Genomic DNA, 23212 nt, shown 5'->3' on the forward strand with positions numbered 1-23212 from the left:
TGTCTCTAGGAAGAAGTTGCTGCGGCTGAGGTCGAAGAGGTTGCTGCCTGTGTTCTCCTTTAGGATTTGGATGGACTCCTGTCTCACGTTTAGGTCTTTCAACCATTTGGAATCTATTTTTGTGTGTGGTGTAGGGAAATGGTCCAGTTTCATTCTTTTGCATGTGGCTGTCCAATTTTCCCAACACCATTTGTGGAAGAGACTGTCTTTTTGCCATTGGACATTCTTTCCTGCTTTGTCAAAGATGAGTTGACCATAGAGTTGAGGGTCCATTTCTGGGCTCCCAGTTCTGTTCCATTGATCTATGTGTCTGTTTTTGCACCAGTACCATACTGTCTTGATGATGACAGCTTTGTAATAGAGCTGGAAGTCCGGAATTGTGATGCCGCCAGCTTTGCTTTTCTTTTTCAATATTCCTCTGGCTATTCGGGGTCTCTTCTGGTTCCATACAAATTTTAGGATTATTTGTTCCATTTCTTTGAAAAAAGTGGGTGGTATTTTGATGGGAATTGCATTGAATGTGTAGATTGCTCTAGGTAGCATGGACATCTTCACAATATTGGTTCTTCCAATCCATGAGCATGGAACGTTTTTCCCTTTCTTTGTGTCTTCTTCAGTTTCTTTCATGAGTATTTTATAGTTTTCTGAGTACAGATCCTTTGCCTCTTTGGTTAGATTTATTCCTAGGTATCTTATGGTTTTGGGTGCAGTTGTAAATGGGATCGACTCCTTGATTTGTCTCTCTTCTGTCTTGTTCTTGGTGTATGGGAATGCCACTGATTTCTGTGCATTGATTTTATATCCTGCTATTTACTGAATTCCTGTATGAGTTCTAGCAGTTTTGGGGTGGAGTCTTTTGGATTTTCCACATACAGTATCATATCATCTGCAAAGAGTGAGAGTTTGACTTCCTCTTTGCCGATCTGGATGCCTTTGATTTCTTTTTGTTGTCTGATTGCTGTGGCTAGGACTTCTAATACTATGTTGAATAGCAGTGGTGAGAGTGGACATCCCTGCCGCGTTCCTGACCTTCGGGGAAAAGCTCTCAACTTTTCCCCATTGAGAATGATATTTGCTGTAGGTTTTTCATAGATGGCTTTTATGATATTGAGGTATGTACCCTCTATCCCTATACTCTGAAGAGTTTTGATCAAGAAAGGATGCTGTACTTTGTCAAATGCTTTTTCTGCATCTATTGAGAGGATCATATGATTCTTGTTCTTTCTTTTGTTAATGTATTGTATCACGTTGATTGATTTGCGGATGTTGAACAAACCTTGCAGCCCAGGGATAAATCCCACTTGATCGTGGTGAATAATCCTTTTAATGTGCTGTTGGATCCTATTGGCTAGTATTTTGGTGAGAATTTTTGCATCCATGTTCATCAAGGATATTGGTCTGTAATTCTCCTTTTCGATGGGGTCTTTGTCTGGTTTTAGGATCAAGGTAATTGGAAGAGTTTCAGGAGACTAGGTATTAATTCTTCTTGAAATGTCTGATAGAATTCCCCTGGGAAGCCATCTGGCCCTGGGCTTTTGTTTGTTGGGAGATTTTTGATGACTGCTTCAATTTCCTTAGTGGTTATATGTCTGTTCAGGTTTTCTATTTCTTCCTGGTTTAATTTTGGTAGTTGATATATCTCTAGGAATGCACCCATTTCTTCCAGGTTATCTAATTGGCATAGAGTTGCTCATAATATGTTCTTATAATTGTTTGTATTTCTTTGGTGTTGGTTGTGATCTCTCCTCTTTCATTCATGATTTTGTTGATTTGGGTCATTTCTCTTTTCTTTTTGATAAGTCTGGCCAGGGGTTTATCAATCTTGTTAATTCTTTCAAATAACCAGTTCCTAGTTTCGTTGATCTGTTCTACGCTTCTTTTGGTTTCTAGTTCATTGATTTCTGCTCTGATCTTTATGATTTCTCTTCTCCTGCTGGGTTTAGGCTTTATTTGCTGTTCTTTCTCCAGCTCCTTTAGGTGTAGGGTTAGGTTGTGTATTTGAGACCTTTCTTGTTTCTTGAGAAAGGCTTGTATTGCTATATACTTTCCTCTCAGGACCGCCTTTGCTGTGTCCCAAAGATTTTGAACAGTTGTGTTTTCATTTTCATTGGTTTCCATGAATTTTTAAATTCTTCTTTAATTTCCTGGTTGACCCATTCATTCTTTAGTAGGATGCTCTTTAGCCTCCATGTATTTGAGTTATTTCCGACTTTCCTCTTGTGATTGAGTTCTAGTTTCAAAGCATTGTGGTCTGAAAATATGCAGGGAATGATCCCAGTCTTTTGGTATCGGTTGAGACCTGATTTGTGACCTAGGATGTGATCAGTTCTGGAGAATGTTCCATGGGCACTAGAGAAGAATGTGTATTCCGTTGCTTTGGGATGGAATGTTCTGAATATGTCTGTGAAGTCCATTTGGTCCAGTGTTTCATGTAAAGTCTTTATTTCCTTGTTGATCTTTTGCTTAGATGATCTGTCCATTTCAGTGAGGGGGGTGTTAAAGTCCCCCACTATTATTGTATTGTTGTCAATGTGTTTCTTTGCTTTTGTTATTAATTGGCTTATATAATTGGCTGCTCCCATGTTCGGGGCATAGATATTTACAATTGTTAGATCTTCTTGTTGGATAGTCCCTTTAAGTAGGGTATAGTGTCCTTCTTCATCTCTTATTACAGTCTTTGTTTTAAAATCTAATTTGTCTGATATAAGAATTGCCACCCAGCTTTCTTTTGGTGTCCATTAGCATGGTAAATGGTTTTCCACCCCTTCACTTTCAATCTGGAGGTGTCTTTGGGTCTAAAATGAGTCTCTTGCACACAGCATATCGATGGGTCTTGTTTTTTAATCCAATCTGATAGCCTGTGTCTTTTTATTGGGGCATTTAGCCCATTTACATTCAGGGTAACTATTGAAAGATATGAATTTAGTGCCACTGTATTGCCTGTAAGGTGACTGTGACTGTATATTGTCTGTGTTCCTTTCTGATCTATGCTGCTTTTAGTCTCTCTCTTTGCTTAGAGGACCCCTTTCAATATTTCTTTTAGGGCTGGTTTTGTGTTTGCAAATTCCTTTAGTTTTTGTTTGTCCTGGAAGCTTTTTACCTCCCCTTCTATTTTCAATGACAGCCTTGCTGGATATAGTATTCTTGGCTGCATATTTTTCTCGTTTAGTGCTCTGAAGATATCATGCCAGTCCTTTCTGGCCTGCCAGGTCTCCGTGGATAGGTCTGTTGCCAATCTAATGTTTCTGCCATTGTAGATTACATATCTCTTCTCCCGAGCTGCTTTCAAGATTTTCTCTTTGTCTCTGAGACTCGTAAGTTTTACTATTAGATGTCAGGGTGTTGACCTATTTTTATTGATTCTGAGAGGGGTTCTCTGTGCCTCCTGGATTTTGATGCCTGTTTCCTTCCCCACATTAGGGAAGTTCTCTGCTATAATTTGCTCCAATATACCTTCTGCCCCTCTCTCTCTTTCTTCTTCTTCTGGGATCCCAATTATTCTAATATTGTTTCATCTTATCGTATCGCTTATCTCTCGAATTCTGCCCTCGTGATCCTGTAGTTGTTTATCTGTCTTCTTCTCAGCGTATTTTCCATCATTTGGTCTTCTATATCGCTGATTCTCTCTTCTGCCTCATTTATCCTAGCAGTTAGTGCCTGTATTTTTGATTGCACCTCATCAATAGCCTTTTTGATTTCGACTTGGTTAGATTTTAGTTCTTTTATATCTCCAGAAAGGGTTTCTCTAATAACTTCCACGCTTTTTTCAAGCCCAGCTAGTATCTTTAAAGTCATGATTCTGAACTCTAGGTCCAACATCATACTAATGTCCGTATTGATTAGGTCCCTGGCAGACGGTACTACTTGTTCTTTTTGCTGAGGTGATTTTTTTCATCTTGTCATTTTGTCCTTCCAGTAAGTGGTCGCTTCTCTGTTCAGAGAGTTGTTGCTACTCTCTTCTTCGATCTCCTGTTGAGTTCGTAGGTGTTCAGAATGGTTTGATCCCTATTCAGCTGAATTCCTGAGACCAGATGAAATCCAGGTCTCCTACTCCTCCGCCATCCTTTCCGCCCCCAATACTTAATATCTTCTTGACATTCACATGGAAAATGACCATGTTAATTTGTATTTAAGCAAGTGGTCAGGAATCCCATCTCTAAGTGAAAATGGAATGGATATTCATTGTATACTCCAGTGTGGTTAATAAATGTCATTGTGGTAAATAAAGTTTCACATTTTTAGGTAGACTGTGATTTTTTTTTTTTTTTTAGCTTTGAAATCTGAAGGGGATGATTACTATATTAATGGTGCCTGGACTATTGACTGGCCTCGGAAGTTTGATGTTGCTGGGACAGCTTTTCACTACAAGAGACCAACTGATGAACCAGAATCTTTGGAAGCTCTAGGTCCCACCTCGGAAAATCTCATTGTCATGGTAAATGTATCTTTGCCACTTAACTTCTACCATTTGTAATCTGCCCTGTGAGATACAGAGGGGCAGGCTTTATTATCTCTCTTTTACAGGTGGTGAAATCAAGGTTAATGAACCTAAAATGGTTTATCCAAGGGTATCAAATTTGTGTAAGCTTAAGGCCATATTGCTCCTTCCATATGGCTTGATCTTTTCAATGCCTGCTTAAGTAATATTTTTGTAACCAAACAAGGCATGTGAGAGAAATGGTTCTAAATTACCCATGAAAATGGAAGGAGAAAATTCAGTGTAAGTGCATGTGTTCTACAAGTTATCTCAAATTTCCTGTAAGACTTACTTTATGACATTTCTTCTTCAAAAGAAATAAAAAGTATCTGAATGAAGCCTCATTGTATTTTAATTATCTTCACCAGTTGTTTTCAATGGCAGGTTCTGCTTCAGGAACAGAATTTGGGAATTAGGTATAAATTCAACGTTCCCATCACTCGGACTGGCAGTGGAGACAATGAAGTTGGCTTTACGTGGAATCATCAGCCTTGGTCAGAATGCTCAGCTACTTGTGCTGGAGGTAAGACACCCACTAGGCAGCCCACCCAGAGGGCAGATGGAAAGCAAAACATATTCTGAGCTATGCTTTGTGTTTGCTAAAGAAGCTAATTGGAAACATTTCTTGCAGGTTTGCTTCAAGCTGTAATTTAGCAAAAGAAACTTTGCTTTAATTATATTATATTCCGTTTGTTTTTAACCTCATGTAATTTGTACAGATTTGTTGGTAAAATACATCTTGGCACAATGAGTGTCTCTGCTGGTGCTTCTCCCAAGACTATCTTGAAGGTGGGCTGTTTGCTTTTCGTGAACACATTCTTGGTAAAGAACATCAAGAGTTTTAAATCAGAAAATGAGCAAGAATCAGACGGCACAGATGCAACTTCTTGTAATGGGGGATGAGAATGTATGTCTGTGTGCTTGCGTGTTTGTGTTTGTGTGGTTGTGTGTTTCCCACAAACCTATTCAAACTCCCTTCTCCAGCCATCACAGTTAAGGGGCTGTATGCTGGGATACTACGATAATTCCTGGTGTCTGGGTCTCCGGGTTAATGGTGTATGCTGACCCCATTATAGTCCCTCAGAGAGGTAGCTGCTAGGCGGTGGTTGGTGATGTGTTGGTTGTCCCATGTGCGTTTTTCATGGGTGCCTTTTCCCCACAATTTACTCTATTCCTAATCCTCCTCCCTCTAGTGGCCACCAATGCAATTCTTTACCTCTGGCTGGGAGAGCAGGACAGTTGGCTTCCTTCAAAGCCAACACCCTTGCTGCTGCATGGACTGGTGAGTAGAAGTGCTGTGCAAGCAGCATCTTCCTTCTCTCTGGAGACTAAATGCATCGCCTCCACCGTACACCTTGGTCCCAATAGGCAAGGAAGCAACCCTATCCCTCAGGCCTAGGCTGAGCTAGAGGACCTCACCATTCCAAAAGCAAAGATTGATTTTGAATAGTGCTATTTAGAACGGGAGAAATAGAAATAAAGTGAATCATCCCATTTTACTCCCATTTCCAATGTATTACCTATTTTCCCTTTCTAAACTGCTCAGAAACACGTCATTGGACATGACCTTTACCCTATCTTGTCTTGTACTCATTGAATTTCTAAACACCTCTGATACTTGAGGCTCCTCCTTGAGGAGGAATTATTTTCACAGAACTGATTATTATATAATATATTCAGTATTTTTAGACTCATTCAGAAATAAATCATTGATTAGCTATAACTTCAACTTTAGTAGTAAACACGATATAAAACATCAAAAAAGCAAATTAATAATAATAATAATGTCTTCTCCTGTGTGAGGTGTCATGAAACATGGTTATATATAATTTGTGGCATATTTTAAAAGATCTCTAATTCCTCCGTTTTATGTGTGATATGGCTAGTGATTTATAATGTAAAGTTTTAAAAACTATAAGGCATTATTATATATTTTAATAAAATAAAGGATATTTGAAATTAATTGTTCAAGTGAATGCCACCGTATTATATTTTGGTGGCATTTATACATATATCTTTCTTTGTTCCAATAAATTCATTTTTGTTCAAGCTATAAATTAACTTATCCCTTTCACATACCAAAAAAAAAACAAAACAAAAAAGTCTTCATGATAACTGTACATATATAATTCAGGCCCTGAAGTATAAGGTAGGATAAAGTTATTAAGGAAGAGTCAAAATAAAGTTTAGGAAATCTAATGAGGAAAGTCTATATGTTGAGGATGATTAGCTTGGAGAAGAGAAGGCTGAGGGAAAGTGTATTAGTATCTTCAAGTCTGTGACAGAATGTTGAATGAGAAATTCTTAGTGCCTGTTCGTCTTTGTACTGAAAATTGCTATATTTGGGGATGGTTTAGACACAGTCTTGTCTGAGGCCAAGGAGGGATTAAGTGAATTCTCAGTGTTCCTTCTAACCCTATGATTCTTTTGTTCAAAAAGGAGATAGTCCGACAAATAGGGCGGTGTTAGGCCCTGAGAACTGAACTTAGAAGAAAAGCTGTGATTATAGTAAAGATATATGTAAACTCTAAAGGAGTGTTATTCTTTTCTATAACACTCTCATTGGGAAATCATAATACAAAAATGATTTCCTGTGGTAGGGGATAAAACAAAGAGAAGAACAAGGAGGGAGAAAATCCTCTGGAAGGAGAAATTTCTCTGTTATTTGTACTTTTTCCCCTCTGTTCTGGAGCCTACTGATCGTAGATATTTGAGGTGGTTCTTGAAACTGGAATCCTGCTCAGTTGTGCGTGCTTATGACAGCAGGCATGAGGCAGTCTTGAGGCCATTGCCTTCTTTGGAAGAGAGATGTACAGTGCTTGGAAGTCGGCTGGGATAGTGTGAAGAGCTGCCATTTGGCTGGCTTGGTAAGTGGTTCTCAAAGTGCAGCCACTGTACCAGCAGCATCAGCATCACCTGAGAATTTATTAGAAATGCTACTTTGGGGGGGCCCCATCTCAGATCTACTGAATAGAAACTCTGGGCGGGCCTCAACAGTCTGTTTTAAATAGCCTTCCAGGTGATTGTGATGCTCGCTCAAGTTTGAGTACTAATGATTTGGTTGACAGAGAAACAAACCTGGAGACATAAAATCTATGCCCTCCTCACTGATGTCTGTGCATCCTCTCTAGATTCACTTTGCACCTAGAACAATATCTGGAATATACTAGGTACTCAATAAATATTTAGAGATGAATGGATGAGCAAAAGGAATCAATTATTTTGGCAATTATTTACTTGTGCTAGCTTTTTCCAGTATAGGAAATAAGTGTTGAGAATTGTTCATTTTCTTGGGAGATGGGGCAGTTTTTAGTTGGGATAAAGTCAGTTCTTTTTTTTTTTTTAAGACTTTATTTATTTGACACAGAGAGAGAGAGACAGTAGGAGAGGGAACACAAGCAAGGGGCATGGGAGAGGGAGAAGCAGGTTCCCACTGAGCAGGGAACCCAACATATGGGGCTCGATCCCAGGACCCCGGGATCATGACCGGAGCCCAAGGCAGACACTTAACTACTGAGCCACCCAGGTGCCCCAAGGGATAAAGTCAGTTCTTAATTGGGATATTTCACTCTCCTCTTTCCAGGATGATGCTAGGTGTCTTGAGGACACCAAATTTTTTTAAAATGGAAAAACAGAAAACAAGAAAGATCTCAAAGAACTTTCTGTTGCAATCTCACAAGACTCTTCAGTGATCTCACCTATTACTCTCCTGCATATGTTTTATTAGTGGCAAATAACAAACTTTGGGTTTGGGAGCAATGTTGATAGCTTTCTCTTAAGATATCTTTTAAGATAAGAAGTTTTGAGATTGTTTTTCTGTTGCTTAGCAGACCTAATGACAAATCTCATGCTGCAGGAAATATTGCTGGTGATTCAGTCTAAGTAATGGTCTTTTCTCTGAGTAAGTGATGAAACACTTCCTTAGCCTGAATAAGAACATTGAGATGCTGTGGGGTGTTGTCTTCAGGATAAATGTGATTTTTAAGATACAGTTGTGATTCTTCCTCTGAGAGACACTCAGGCCCACTGAATTAAAACTTGACTATTTTCTGAACTACTGTTAACTCCTACTAGAGTTTTGTTTCTTTATTCCTTATCCAGAGTGTTATATGCTCTGTGATTTATCTGATTCCCAAATTTATATACTACCATTGTATTCATGATTAATGTGTTAACTGATAAAGCTCAGCTGGGTAAAGAGAATTATATTATTTTTGAATACAAAGCTTTAGGAATTTTTTTAAAGTAGTAATTTAGGCCACTGTGTCTTTGCACTGCAACTTTTAAAGTTTCAAATAACAAATACTTTGTATTTTTCCTTTGATATTAGTCATACATACTCACTTTTTACTCGCTTTGGTTGGATGTATGGTCCTCAGATTTTAACATCAGAATTACCTGGATGTCTTATTCAAATAAGATTGCTAGGTTCTGCCTCCAATTTTGGATTCAGTAGGTGTGGGATAGACCCCAAAAATTTGCACTTTTGAAAGGTGTCCAGGTGATGCTGGTGCTAGTGGCTCAGGAACCATACTTAATGAGAAACACTGGGCTACACCCTTAGATTTCATAAAGTAAATGCCTATTAAAGCAAAGTGGCTAATCATTTAGGTAATAATCCATATTGCAGTTGTAATCTACATTACAACTAGTCTTTTTAATGATAAATGGTTCTGCTCAGCTATGTAATAATAAATAAAATGTTATAGTTTATAAAACATTTTCTGCTACCCTATTACATTTGATCATCATCAACAGCGCCATGAGCCTAGGCATTGCTATTATTATTCCTATTTTGTAGATAAAACCCAAGTGAAATAACTTCCTGAAATCAAGACTTAGAAATTGTCTAGTGATTTTTTTAGATGTAGCATTCTCTCTTAATAAAGATGGTCCTTTACCTTGAACAGAGCCTTTCCACCAGTTGGCAACATTCATAGAAAAACATGATAAATCCCCATTAAAAAAAAATCTCCTTCACTAGTTCAAAGTTTTATTTTTTCAAATGCTTTACCTGAAGTCATTGGTTCTTAACTTTGGTCGTACATTGGAATCACCTGGAGAACTGAAAAATTCTGATGATTGGGCCCGCCCCCCAGAAGTTCTGATTTAATTTGTCAAGAGTGTGGCCTGGGCATCAGATTTTTCAAAAACTCCCTAGGTAATTCTAATGTGCAGCCAAGGTTGAGAAGTCCTGCCATTGAGGCTGATGGAAAGTTTATTTAGTATTCAAATAATTGATGCAAATGCCACTGGTAGCATTAACTCACATTTCTGTTATTAATTAGCTACTAGTTAAATAATGCAAAGATTAATGAGATTTATTTATAAGTATTTGGGGTGGGAAAGTAGAACAGGACATTAGTGGAGGGAATGAAAAATGTGGTAGAATGCCAGTTAATTTTGTAATTTTGTTTAGTGTGGCTATCAGCCTAGGAAATGCCTTTAGAAAGCTTTTTTCAGTTTATTTAATGCTCTCTGTACCTGATGGATCATTTAGAAGCATCTGATCAGTGCTTTTAAAACTGACTGAAACTGTTAAGTATTGTTTCTTAACCTTTTGACTAAGACCTTTGAAATTGTGCTAAGCAGGTTTTCCAAAGTTCTCCCTCTAATTTCAAATTTCTTTGGTACTTAGGGAGTTATAATGAATAAGTGGTTATAAACTCAACCAAGTTTAATTTAAACACAAGTCAGAGGCATATGGCTCCTGTTTTAACTCAACATTTGTGAAAACTGATAACTTTTTTCTCTTTGTGACATGGTTCTAGAGAAAGTCATCTATTGTTTTAGGAGATTTTGTTTCATTGGGGAATGAATCTTTGCAAAATGCAGCAGTATTCATGATAATTTCCTTCCCTGCCTTTCTTGATGTGCTCTCATTTCCAGCCATTTTAACCATTCTCTTTCCACCTGAAGCCTCCCTCACCCCTCCTCTTATTTGGTACAACCCATAGGATTTAAAGCAAAGCTTTCCAAAGCCAATTAACTGAGAGTCACTGCAGTGTTGCATTCAAGTTTGTGTCTGTTCTGTTAAAAAGAAAGTCTTAAGAGCACTTAAAAAAAGAAGATAGTAGGGTGCCTGGGTGGCTCAGTCGTTAAGCGTCTGCCTAAGGCTCAGTTCATGATCCCAGGCTCCTGGGATTGAGCCCCACATCGGGCTCCCTGCTCAGCGGGAAGCCTGCTTCTCCCTCTCCCACTCTCCCTGCTTGTGCTCTCTCTCTCGCTGTGTCTCTCTCTGTCAAACAAATAAAATCTTAAAAAAAAAAAGAAAAAGAAGATAGTAGGAAGGGAGAAATGAAGGGGGGGAATCATTGGGGGAGACGAACCATGAGAGATTATGGACTCTGAGAAACAAACTGAGGGTTCTAGAGGAGAGGGGTTTGGGGGGATGGGTTAGCCTGGTGATGGGTATTAAAGAGGGCACGTACTGCATGGAGCACTGGGTGTTTTACGCAAACAATGAATCATGGAACACTATATCAAAAACTAATGATGTAATGTATGGTGATTAACAAAACATAATAAAATTAAATTAAATTAAAAAAGAGTGCTTTACTTGTGATGTTAAGAAAAGTCAAAAATACATAAATATTTTACATGTATTCTTTTGAAATTTATGCTCTAAATATAGTCTTTCACCTGCAATTGGCTCTATTGACACCTCTAATTATTTTCTCTAAATTTTTTTCCGAATGGTTTTCTTTCTTTATCTTTGTGTAGAAGTACAAAAATTGCATGGGGCGCGTGGGTGGCTCAGTTGTTAAGCATCTGCCTTCGGCTCAAGTCATGATCCCAGGGTCCTGGGATCGAGCCCCTCATCGGGCTCCCTGCTCAGTGGGAAGGCTGCTTCTCCCTCTCCCACTCCCCCTGCTTGTGTTCCCTCTCTCCCTGTGTCTCTCTCTGTCAAATAAATAAAATCTTTAAAAAAGAAGTACAAAATTGCATACCAAAGAACTCATTTTTGTCAGGTTTGTGCTGACAAACGTTGGTATCTCTTTGTTGAACATTGCCTGGCAGCTCAGGGAGAAAAAGATAAGCTAAAACTATACTTACATTGAGGGGGAGAAGGAAGAAATAGGTTTATTTTTAGAGGCAATGTTGATTTTATTTAAAGATCATAGTACAGATTTTTTGTATATATACTATGGGGTTATTCAGGAATGCTTCTGATCAATTGTTTTTGACCACTTAAAATTTTATCATTACTTTTTATTTTATATTTACATAGCCTAATTGATTTTTCTTGTATGTTTCATGCTTATTTAGATGCTTATTTTATTTATTTTTCTTTTTTCCCCTGGATGTCATCTTTTTTAAGATTTTATTTATTTGTCAGAGAGAGATACAGCGAGAGAGGGAACACAGGCAGGGAGAGTGGGAGAGGGAGAAGCAGGCTTCCCGCTGAGCAGGGAGCCTGACGTGGGGCTTGATCCCAGGAACCTGGGATCATGACCTGAGCCTTAGGCAGATGCTTGACAACTGAGCCACCCAGGCGCCCCTCCCCTGGATGTCATCTTAAGCCGTGTGTGTGTGTGTGTGTGTGTGTGTGTGTGTGTGTGTGTGTGTGAAAGGCATACAAACTTAAAAGATATTCTATGTGTTTCTTCTTTCTAGCTAGGACAAATTTTTTAAATTCACTCTTTTTGTGATTATCACCTGATTCATCTGGATTCTTATACATATTGGAGCTGGTTTCTATTCTTTAATATTTTTAGGATGCTTTACACAGTTTCTGACTACTATTTTACATTTTCCTGATATAGGCCCATATTTTTCAAACTGCACCACAGTGCCCCAGAATACTGCAACACTCACAAAAGACACAGCAGAAGGTTGTACATTTTCGATGAAAACTCAGTGACATTTGTCATTTACCACACCAATTATTACTAAGTTGTTTGGACCTAACTACTTAAAAAGTAAAACTCTTAGATTTTTTTTTTTCTGCCTAGCAGGGCTGTGAAAAAATTACTGAGACATTAAGGGTGTCAGTGAACCAGGAAATTTTGAGAACTCTTGATTTAAGATAAAATGAGTGTCATTAAAGTAGATAAAAATTAGTCCTCTCCCTTTCTTCCAATAGATGTTGAATTTCATTTCATAAAAGGAAAAAATGCATATAAACTCCTTAATCAGGGTCCTGGTGATGTTCAGAGTTTAAAATCAGAGCCTCTTCTGTACTTCCAGTTAAGGAACTAGAGGTCTTGAATACTGTGTAAACTTTTCCTTCATATCTGTATTAAGTTTTCCTTCTGTTGTGTCCTGAATATGTTTCCTTCCTCTATCTTTGTTAGTTCAGTTTAAGATTGGTGGATGATTAAAGCAAAAAAAGAAAAAGAAGAAGAAAGAGAAAAGAAAAAATACCCTAAATATTTAAGAGAATTGATAGCAAATTTGTCTTTGCAATTTGCTACCTAACAAGTTTATGTAATAATCTACACTATTCTATTTATTTTATTTTATTTTTTGAAAGATATTTATTTGAGAGAGAGAGAGCAGGAACGGGGAGGGAGGGGAGAGGGAAAGGGAGAAGCAGACTTCCCACTAAGCAGGGAGCTCAATGTGTGTGGGACTCGATCCCAGGACCTGGGATCATGAGCTGAGCCTAAGGCAGATGCATAACTGACTGAGCCACCCAGATGCCCCTACACTATTCCATTTATTAATGACATACTTTTCAATTTATTTTAATGACTCTGTCATACAGATTGCCTTGGCCTCTTTAAAAAGTTGGGTATTTCTACATTGTTTCTATGGAAACACTATATGTTCATGTTATATATTTCATTTTCAAAAGTGACGTGACACAAGGATAGTGTACACTTAAAAGTACAGTAATTCCATTATAACATAACAATTTTAAAATTGTCTTTTAAAAGTAATTTTTAGAAAAAATATAATACAATCTTTAGGCTTATACTAATACCTGACTGAAAGAAAACAGCTCTCATAGTACCAGATAAAACAGGTAAATGCCTTACATTTTCGCAGATGTCCTTTTCATTTCTTCACTAATTCTAAGATACCTAACATTTTTTAAAAAGATTTTATTTTTAAGTAAACTCTATACCCAACGTGGAGCTTGAACTCACAACCCCATGATCCAGAGTCACATGCTGTACCAACTGAGCCAGCCTGGCACCCCAAGATACCTAGCATTTTTAACGTCACTAACATAGTCAATTCACAGTATTAGTTAACTAACAGAATGTGCTTCAAACAAACAAGTGTTTTCAGAGTTGACTTTTATAGACATAATGATAATATGTAATATGTATTACAGCTTATAAAGGACTTATACACTCTAACTTTGATACAAGTTCACAGTGGAGGAGTCCCAAAATGGAGCAGAGAGAGGAAAAGAAAATCCAGTTGTTTTTCAAGATTCAAAGTAGACTTGATTGAAATTAAGTATGAAAGACATAAAAAGGTCAAATCTTATAACAAAGTTTGCTTCTCTTTGATTTAGGACTTACCATCCAAAAGTTATTTTCAGGGCGCCTGGTGGCTCAGATGGTTAAGCATCTGCCTTCGGCTCAGGTCATGATCCCAGGGTCCTGGGATTGAGTCCCGCATCAGGCTCCCTGCTCCCTGCTCCTTGGGAGCCTGCTTCTCCCTCTGCCTCTCTCTTTCTCTCTCTCTGTCTCTCATGAATGAATGAATGAATGAATGAATGAATGAATAAATAAATAAATAACAAAAGTTACTTTCAAGGTTAAATAAAAGATAACAGATGGAAATTTTAGTTTGAATAATTAAAAGCACTTTACTCATTGCCATTTATTTCCCTTTGAAGAAATATGGTTATATAGTTAGTTTTTAAGGAAAATTCCCTATAAAAGATCATTTCTGTTTGAAGTAACACAATGTACTATTGTTTGAAACTATGAGAGTCATTTTACATTTGATTCCTGTATACACCAACTTAGACATAAAATAGATCACTGTGATATTTTTAATAATGCAAGCCCCTTGTAAAAAGTGACTTGAGTTTAGAAAAATAAAAATAAAGATTTGCATTCATCTGTGTTTGTTGTTCTCAGATTTTCTCTTTGGTCTTTGAAATATAAAATACTTGTAGGACTAGACAAGGTCTATCATTGCACTGACCGTGGCTTTCCCCTATTCACATTCTCCCACATCCCCTTCTTTCAGGTCATTTTCAATGTTGGGAAGTAAGAGTACCCTATAATAGATGGGGTTAGCTGTGCCAGGCATCATAGCAAGGCACCTGTGAACATCACAGCTCCGGATAGCCTTGTCTCTGTAGCCCTCAATGGCACTGTCTCAGTTCTCAGACAGCATGCCCTGGAGAGGAGCAACTGCTCTAGGCAAACTCATGTTCTTGGTTGGTTCACACTTCTGGAGGATATGTTTGCTCATTTATTTGTCTATAATAATTATTTCTGTTTATCTTTTTACTTAAGCATGTGGCCTCCCTTATGTAATACACTTAAAATTGTTTTTGGAATCTCCTGTGTATTTTCAATATTATTTAAGCTTTCTAACTTCTTGTAAAAAGTCTTACATATGAATGTTTGGTGTGGTAGGCTGATTTTTTTACTATTTACTCCTGCATATTGTGGCTTGCATTTTCTCTAATGTTAGGATGTATAGCTGAAGGCAAGAAGTCTCCACTGACCCCAAACATTTCCCCTAGTGCTGTTTTCCTCCCTGTTTCATCTCATTTCTGTTGCTTTAGAGATTATATTCTTCCCTAACATGATTAGGGCCTTGTACACATATTCACTCGCTGAAAAACTTGGGTAAGGCTGAAAGCAAAATTTAAGTGCATTCCTGTTGTATTAATGATTTGTGTGTCACAGGTCCTGTTTCACTTCACAAATATTTTGTCCTAAATTGCATTTTAACAGTCATAACATTATGCATCTTTACAAGGGATTATGCTTAAAATGCTTTTGGAAAAAAATTAAGCCTTTTTAAATGGCAGTAATCATCCCTATTTTATAGGACCTTCTGATATTACTATTCCCATTTTTTTTACTTGAGGAAATTAATAAGCTATACAGTTTTTTATAACTTAAATCTGAAATATTTGCTCTTTGGTTCTAAGAAAGTGTTGTATATAACTAGAAGAAAAGCTTCGGGGGCTCCTAGGTGGTTTAGTCAGTTAAGCCTATGACTTCAGCTCAGGTCATGATCTCAGGGTCCTGGGATTGAGCCCTGTGTGGGGCTCCTCATTCACGGGGGAGTCTGCTTCCACCTCTCCCTCTCCCTTTGCCCCTCTTCCCGCCCATGCTCTCTCTCTCAAACAAATAAATAAAATCTTTAAAAAAAGAGAAAAGAAAGAAAGAAAAGCTTCTGGGCACCTAGCTGGCTCAGTTGTAGAGCATGTGACTCTTGATCTTGGGGCCATAAGTTTGAGCCCCACATTGGGTGTAGAAATTACTTGAAAATACAGTCTTTCAAATAAAGGAAAACTTTAATTTAGTTAGACACTTTCCATGGAAGACATTCCTATTAATATCTAAGGAGTGATAGAAAACCCCTCCAGGGAGGGGTGCCTGTGTGGCTCAATCAGTTAGGTATCTGACTCTTGGTTTTGGTGTGGGTCACGATCTTCCAGTCATGAGATCGAGCCCTACATGAGGCTTGAGATTCTCTTTCTCCCTCTCCCTCTGTCTCCCCCCACCACTGTTCTCTCTCTCTTACTCTCAAATAAATAAATAAAATCTTAAAAAAAGAAAAGAAAAGAAAAAATTCCCTCTTGGGATAGTATGATTTCTAATAAATGCAGTATATGTACGCCCCTCCCTACCTTACCATCACTAGACACAGTTGCTGTAGAAAAATACAATATTTTAGAGCTGCACATTTTTTTTTTGTATGTATGTATATAATCCTGTGTTTCCTTGGACATCTAGTTTTGCTTAGGGCAGAAGTGTCTTCTGGGAAAGACAGAGAAAGGAAGCCTTTGAAAGATAAAAACTAGCAGGAGGCGATTCAGAAGAAGAAAGCTTGTGGGTGGAGCTGATTGGTACACTGGGTGCCAGCTGTTAGATCCAAGGCAGATGGACTTTTCTCTGCCCTGCAAATGCCTGTGTCTGGCCAATAATCACACAGCACAATAGCCGAGTCCATCAGTGAGAGGCAGAGCAAAGAGACATTTTTTTTTCCTGGCACTTGTTGCTCTTTAGATGCTATCTACAGTGAAGATTTAAATTAATATTGCTAGCTATATGCTCTACATATTATGGTTTTATAGAGTGTTGTCTCTAGCTACTTTAGATGTTGTGGTTAAGCAAATTGTTGTCTTAGCCACCAGCCACATTAGCAGTATAAGCTCTAACTTTTTGGCTTTTTTCTCCCCATTTCCTCTTCAGAAAACTGTTTCTTGGGTAGATATGATGTGCTATGCTGCTAGGTTAAATTACCTAGATGTTGTTTAGCCCATTAATCCCAAGGATTCATTTATATCCCTGTTTGTACCTCTCTTTTCATTATTGACTCACTCACATATGGTTATAGACTGCTTACTTACCAACCGAATGGTGTAAGACCGGAATCCTGAGTCTTAAGAGTAGATTTGAAAAGACCTAGAAGGTCTTTCTCCTGCTCCCCCATATACTCTTGGTTTAACAGATGCACTCTTTCAAGTGAAATTCAGGTGGTAATTTATGTGCATCAAATGCCCTCCTCTCTACTTTAAAAATGATCAACTATTCTGTGAAAGGCAATATATTGCCAAATATTGTTACAAATGAGTTTATAAAATTACTTAATTTTCTGAAAGAAGAAAGAAGTGGGATATGAGAACATTGATCAACCTATAAGGGGAATAGAGACGGGATTGAAAAGGAGGAGAAGAAATTGAGAAGCACTGTGGTCTCTGGAGCCTTCCCTCAGGATTTGCCCTAGGAATGTGGCTGCTGAGCAGAAGATCCTGTGGTCTTCAGTTGAACCATCACCATCTCCTAGAATAAGTACAGTGGATGAAGGATTGCATCTGGACTGCCTTGCAGTTCGCTGGACTTCTTAATAACTTTCCTGTTCTTTCAAAATACTTAAAGCCATTTCCTGAGATACAGCTAGAGCAGTGATGCAAGTTGGGTTCTCCTTCCTCTCACTAGACAAGAGAACATTTGGTAGGAAAATAGATCATCTATAACTTTTCTTTTAAAGATTATTTATTTGAGAGAGAGAGAGAGAGCATGAACGGGGGGGAGGGGCAGAGCTAGAGGGAGGGGGGAAGCCGACTCCAAGCTGAGCATGGAGCCCATCGTGGGGATCGAACTCACAAGCCTGAGATCATGACCTGAGCTGAAACCAGAAGCTGGTCACTCAACCGACTGAGCCACCCAGGCGGACAGGACATCTGTAACTTTTAGCTATTGGCTGAAAGTTAAATATTAAATATAAGATCTGATAAATTTAAACTTAGGGACTAAAAGTAAGGGTTATGTTTCCATGTTAAGAACCATCATATTTGATGATTCTTTGATAAGCAAATTAAAAATCTCTAAACAGGATCTACCCATTTTGGAGAGTTTTAAGTAAATATGTATTGGTAATGACATCTTTGTACTTAAATTTCATGATAAGACACCATTAATTTTTTTAATCGTGGAAGAGGGATTACATTAAATAAAAAAACAGGTATAGAATTTGCATACCAGTAACTTTAGATGTTTAAGAATAAAATGCAATTAGTATGGTTTTAAATTTGACCAGTTAAATTCTGCAGAACATCTGCATATCTCCAGAGGACATGGACACTAAGTTATTAGAATTTTGTTTTTGATTAAGCATCTCTGACTGGCCATGTGCACATTTTATGTTTTTAGTTATAAACTGTAAGTCTTTAGATTTGAAAACATAGTGATTTTTTGTAACTGGATGTAATTATTTCCAACAGGCTTTGAATCAACTTCTTAGCAATGTTTTACAGATTACTTTACAAGATTTATTTTGTTTTACAGATTACTTTAAAAGAAGCTGTATATAAGAGGCTTAATCATATAAAAAGATTCTAAACTCAATCATTTTTCTTTTTGACTTAGTTTAGATTATTTCTACTTGATCTGTATTTTCTACTTTCTAAAGTTAAAAGCTGCATTTTCCTTAGTGCCAAAGTATGTGTTTCAAAATCCATCCTAAGTTAGGTGCATTGGTTTAGAGTTACCCTGTTGCTACTGATTTAAAAAGAAAAAGAAAAAAATCTGTGAATCTGCCAAGTGTGGGGGTAAAAGTTGGAAGGGGACTTTTATGCTGTTGGAGGAAGATAGATCAGCATTGTCAGAAGATTTGGAATAGATTACTGGTATAGTCAGTTCTTGAGTGTGAAATACCACACTGTCTAATAGAACATTTTAGAAGAAAATTAATAAAAGATGAATCTAAGGAAAAATGCATCTTCATGAAATATAGAGTGATTTCAGCTGTTTATTCAAGGACTTTAATTTTTACTTCATAAAAATTAGTGTTCTGAAATTTTATGAAACTGAAGTGAACCCGAAAATGTCCTAATTCCTAGTTTTTAAGAAGTCTGGAAGGCATGACCAAAATTAAGTCAACTTGTAATTCTTAGCACTTAGTATCTATCTCTTAAGAAGCACAGTTCCTTGTAGTGACTATTCTCTTTTGAATGAGTGAATGAATGAATGAATGAATGAATGACTTGTCAACCACATTTCAGTGGAATGTTCAGTTTGTGTACTATGTAATTTTAAACTAATTACTGGATCCCACCAAAAAGCAAAATAGCCTTAAAAATAAAGATCCAGAACAAAGATATGAGATTATGGATATTTTTTATTTTGTTCCTTGTGATTTTATTTACTTTCCAAATTTTCAACAATAAACGTTATGTAGTTAAGTTTTTCAAGATACATATATGGTTAGAATTTATCTTAGGATCAAATATAAATCTCACCTCTAATAACTAATTTCTCACCTGTGATTCAAATTGCAGAGGCCCTGCTTTTACATTAAAGGCTACTTTTAAAAATTAATGTAACTATAACCAAATGACATTTCTAGGGTTAATTTAAAAGAAGTAGAATTTTGTCTTAACCTGTAGAAACTGAACTGATGTTTCTGACACTGATGCAAAGTAACATCAGTTCCATTTTATAGTGCTGAAAATGTTTATTCTTTCCTGAAAAACAACCAAGTTATTAAATTGAATGACAACTTTCTTATTGCAAATGTAATCAGATTTTTTTATTATTAAATATAATTATCAAAGATGGGTAAAGTTGTGTAAGTCCTCTTTGTAAGTGGGTGGTTTGAGTCTCCCTCTCCAAGTATAATCATATTTGAATGACTTTTAAAAAATGAGTGTTAACTTACAAAAATAATCCCCTGCTCTCCCTGATAGGAACAACCTATTGAACTGGGTGGATAAATATTCTGAGCCACTGTGGCAATTGGTAGTTGAATCCTATGACTAATGGTAGAGATTTTTGTCTAGGTGGATCACATGGACTTAGTTATCTGCCCACTGGAATGACACAATGGAGAGATATCTGATGAATATTGTGGAACATCTGTGAATGGATCACAGCTATGCACGATGTGAATCATTCTTCCCTCAAAAATCTAAAGTTTAATGGTTAAAAAATTCCAAACTGTTGTACATAAACTGAGATTTGGCCTATTCTAGGGGTTCGGAGGGAATGAATACAACACATATTCTAAGATATTTTGCCAGTAAGTTGTTGGCTATGTTTTAGACCCCTAAATTTAGGAAAACCTAAAAATTTATTGAAAGAGATTAGTAAAAGTCTTGGGTCACTGCAAATAGTAAAATATACCTTCTTCAACTGCTCACCACCACCATGGAGGCTACAGGACTTAGTAAGTTTCCCAATCAGAGTCCTGGATTTCCCTATCTTGCTTTAGTTAAAAGTATGCATAGCATGATGTCTGAGGCACCCCTACCTACAGAATATCCATGACTCTTAAAAGGACGTTGGGGGAAGCATTGGTATATGACAGTTTCCTTTACTGAATGATCCTAGTGCACGTTGATTCCCCTAATTTGAGATTAAAGTCTTTTCTTTAGGGTACTATTAAAAGCAGCTGGAAAAAAAAAAAAAAAGCAAAACTGTGGGTTTGTGTGGGGCTAGCTAGGTGTGAAGCTGTGGTTTCCTGGATATTGCTAATGTTGTTTTTATAACTCTGTCCAGAAAATTTAACTTACCTGGTTATAAAGATGGGGTGGGGAAATAGGGGGGTAGTTTATGCTTTTATTTCCAACTCCAGGAGTAACCTGCTACCTCTATATGATCTGAAACATATATCATTGTTTTTAGTTTTACTTTTTTTCTGATACCTTCGTATACCTGGCTTTGCTTCTTTAGATTCCTTGACATTAAAGAAAAAATGAGACGGCTTAAGGTCTACTCACTCAGGGATGTTTACAAATAACAGTGTGTTTGTGTGTGTCTTTGTATTTTGTGAAATGTGAGCAAGTTGTGGTGGATATCTTTGCCAATTAATAATAAACATATATATAGAATTTTACAAATTTTATAATGAGAATTTTTTAGCAGTGGCAAACAGGTCACATAGACTAATTTTTAAGATTGAGGTAATAATCTTCTGAGTTATTATTTCAAGGAATATATATATATATCTGTTTGACAGTGGTGTAATCAACAGGGGGCCAACTCGATTAAAGCAAACAGACTAATGCAGTCTAGAAGAGGCCTACTGCAATCTCTAAATTCTAGACTTTGTGGGCTTTTAGAAAAATAAATCTATAAATGGAAGAAAAAGAATGAAATGTGTGAATGTGATATGTTCCTAACAAAGATTAAATTGATGGAATTTGTCCTACAAAATATCAAAAAATAAATTTGTCCCTATTGTCTTATTTTTAAATAGATATATAATGATTGTTTTGCATTGAAATGTATATTCATACATTTTATCTGATGGTATTTTGGAAAGATGAAGTTTTTTTTTTAAGGTAAGCATGAAGAAGAATATACAAATGGGAATACTAATTGTTTAAAATTACCAATAGTTTCTTTTCTGAACTTGAAAACAGTTATGTTTCTAAATATGAGAACAATAATTTTGCCTAAAATTGCAGTATAATGACCAGGACTTCTCTCCTTTTTAGAGAAGCAGTCAAGTGTTTCTGGAACAGATAAGACAGCAGCGATCCAGTGAGGTTGATTCCCCAGAGGAAAGCTATGCATACCTAACTTATTGGAAAGTAAACTACTCTTCAATTAATGATGTCCTCCTTTTCTCAAGGTGTCCAAAGACAGGAGGTGGTCTGTAAAAGATTGGATGACAACTCTATTGTCCAGAACAATTACTGTGACCCTGAGAGTAAGCCACCTGAAAATCAAAGAGCCTGCAACACTGAGCCCTGCCCACCTGAGTAAGTAAGAGTAAGAAGTGAGAATTACTTTCTTTAAGAGAAAAACACTTAGCTATTCATATTTGGAAACATTCATATATAAGAAAAGGGGGATAAAGCATTTTGGAGGGTAGAATTTTGATATCCCTCTCACTGAGCAAAGATTCTTATTTATCCATAGGTTTTAGTTATTAATTCCTTTAAAGCAGGAACTTTAGTAGATTGATCCTGGCATAGTATTGGAAATTATCAGATTTCATTTTGGAGATTGAGCTTCATCTTGCAATTGATAGTGTGTTACTTACAATAATAATCAGCATTATTTTTATCTTTTTTAATGGTATATAAAATAATGGTATTTTTTTTTAAATAATGGTATGTTAAATTCAGTAAAACACAGTAAATGGGTATGCAGTCGTATCTTTTCCAGATATTTATCCTAAAGGTCTAAAGACTCTTAATATGTTTTGGAAACATTCTGTAATGGAATATCAGAGCTTTAATTTGCTGACCCAGTTTTAAGTTCTGTCACCCTAAGTCATCCTATCTTCTGGGTGCTGGGCACAGGCATAGAGGTGGACTTCAGTCTCATTCTGTTGATTAATGTAGCAGTTACAGCTCACTGTAAAGGAAGGCATAAGCTTACGGCCCATTCATCTTAATGATGACTTTTAAAAAAATTTAAATTTAACAATATGGACCTGCTGTCAGTGAGTCACACTTTATAATCTGTAAGAACAGAAAGATTTCTGGGCTGAGCAAAAAACATGATTAAGGGCCCCTGGCTGACTCAGTTGGTAGAGCATGCAGCTCTTGATCTCAGGGTCATGAGTTCAAGCCCCACGTTGGGCATAGAGATTACATTTAAAAAAATTAAAAAGAAAAAAGGCAGTGATTACATGAGAAAAGACAAAGATGCTGAAGACAAAGATACTGAGTTGATCATGATCTTTGTAGGGCTTTTGCCTGTTTGACAACTGCAAGACAGAATATGTGTGAATGGCATTTCATCCTTGTTTGAGAAATCAGGGTAACCATTATCTCCTTGGTTAACTAATTATCCCAACTTGAAATTAATAAGGAAAAGGACTACACAAATGAATTTATATATCTCAAGCTCTTAGAACTGAAGAGGAAAGCTGTACATGCAGTTAATGACAGAGGAATCACAATAAAGGATTTAGGTCCCTAAGGTGGTTAAAGCAAGATGTGTTCATTATCTTTGTTTCAATGCAATAATGCCATATCAACTTTCATTTCCCAAAGTCAGTGTCTGTCCAGATATTTGAATCTTAAAGGGAGATATTCACTGCTAGTCTCTTGAAACAGTTTAGGGCAGTGACTACCAAACAAGGAGCACAAGGAATCTAGAGTGAAAGACGTTTTTATTCTAG

At 37.0% G+C, this 23212-nt stretch overlaps 1 protein-coding gene across 2 annotated transcripts in view; it reads left to right on the forward strand.

The window, feature by feature from the left end:
* The window catches only part of ADAMTS6 (ADAM metallopeptidase with thrombospondin type 1 motif 6), a 305810-nt gene that overhangs the window by 248683 nt on the left and 33915 nt on the right, over positions 1-23212 (forward strand). For both annotated transcript variants that reach the window (XM_073905405.1, XM_073905407.1), the window contains exons 18-20: positions 4272-4435; positions 4862-5000; positions 21710-21839. In XM_073905405.1, coding sequence (XP_073761506.1) covers positions 4272-4435; positions 4862-5000; positions 21710-21839 — 433 coding nt within the window. The remainder of the gene's footprint in view (positions 1-4271; positions 4436-4861; positions 5001-21709; positions 21840-23212) is intronic.

Source organism: Callorhinus ursinus, unplaced genomic scaffold, assembly GCF_003265705.2.
Source record: "Callorhinus ursinus isolate GAN/ISIS: 27379988/994484 unplaced genomic scaffold, GSC_fseal_2.0 scaffold23, whole genome shotgun sequence".
NCBI classification, from domain to species: Eukaryota; Metazoa; Chordata; class Mammalia; order Carnivora; family Otariidae; genus Callorhinus; species Callorhinus ursinus.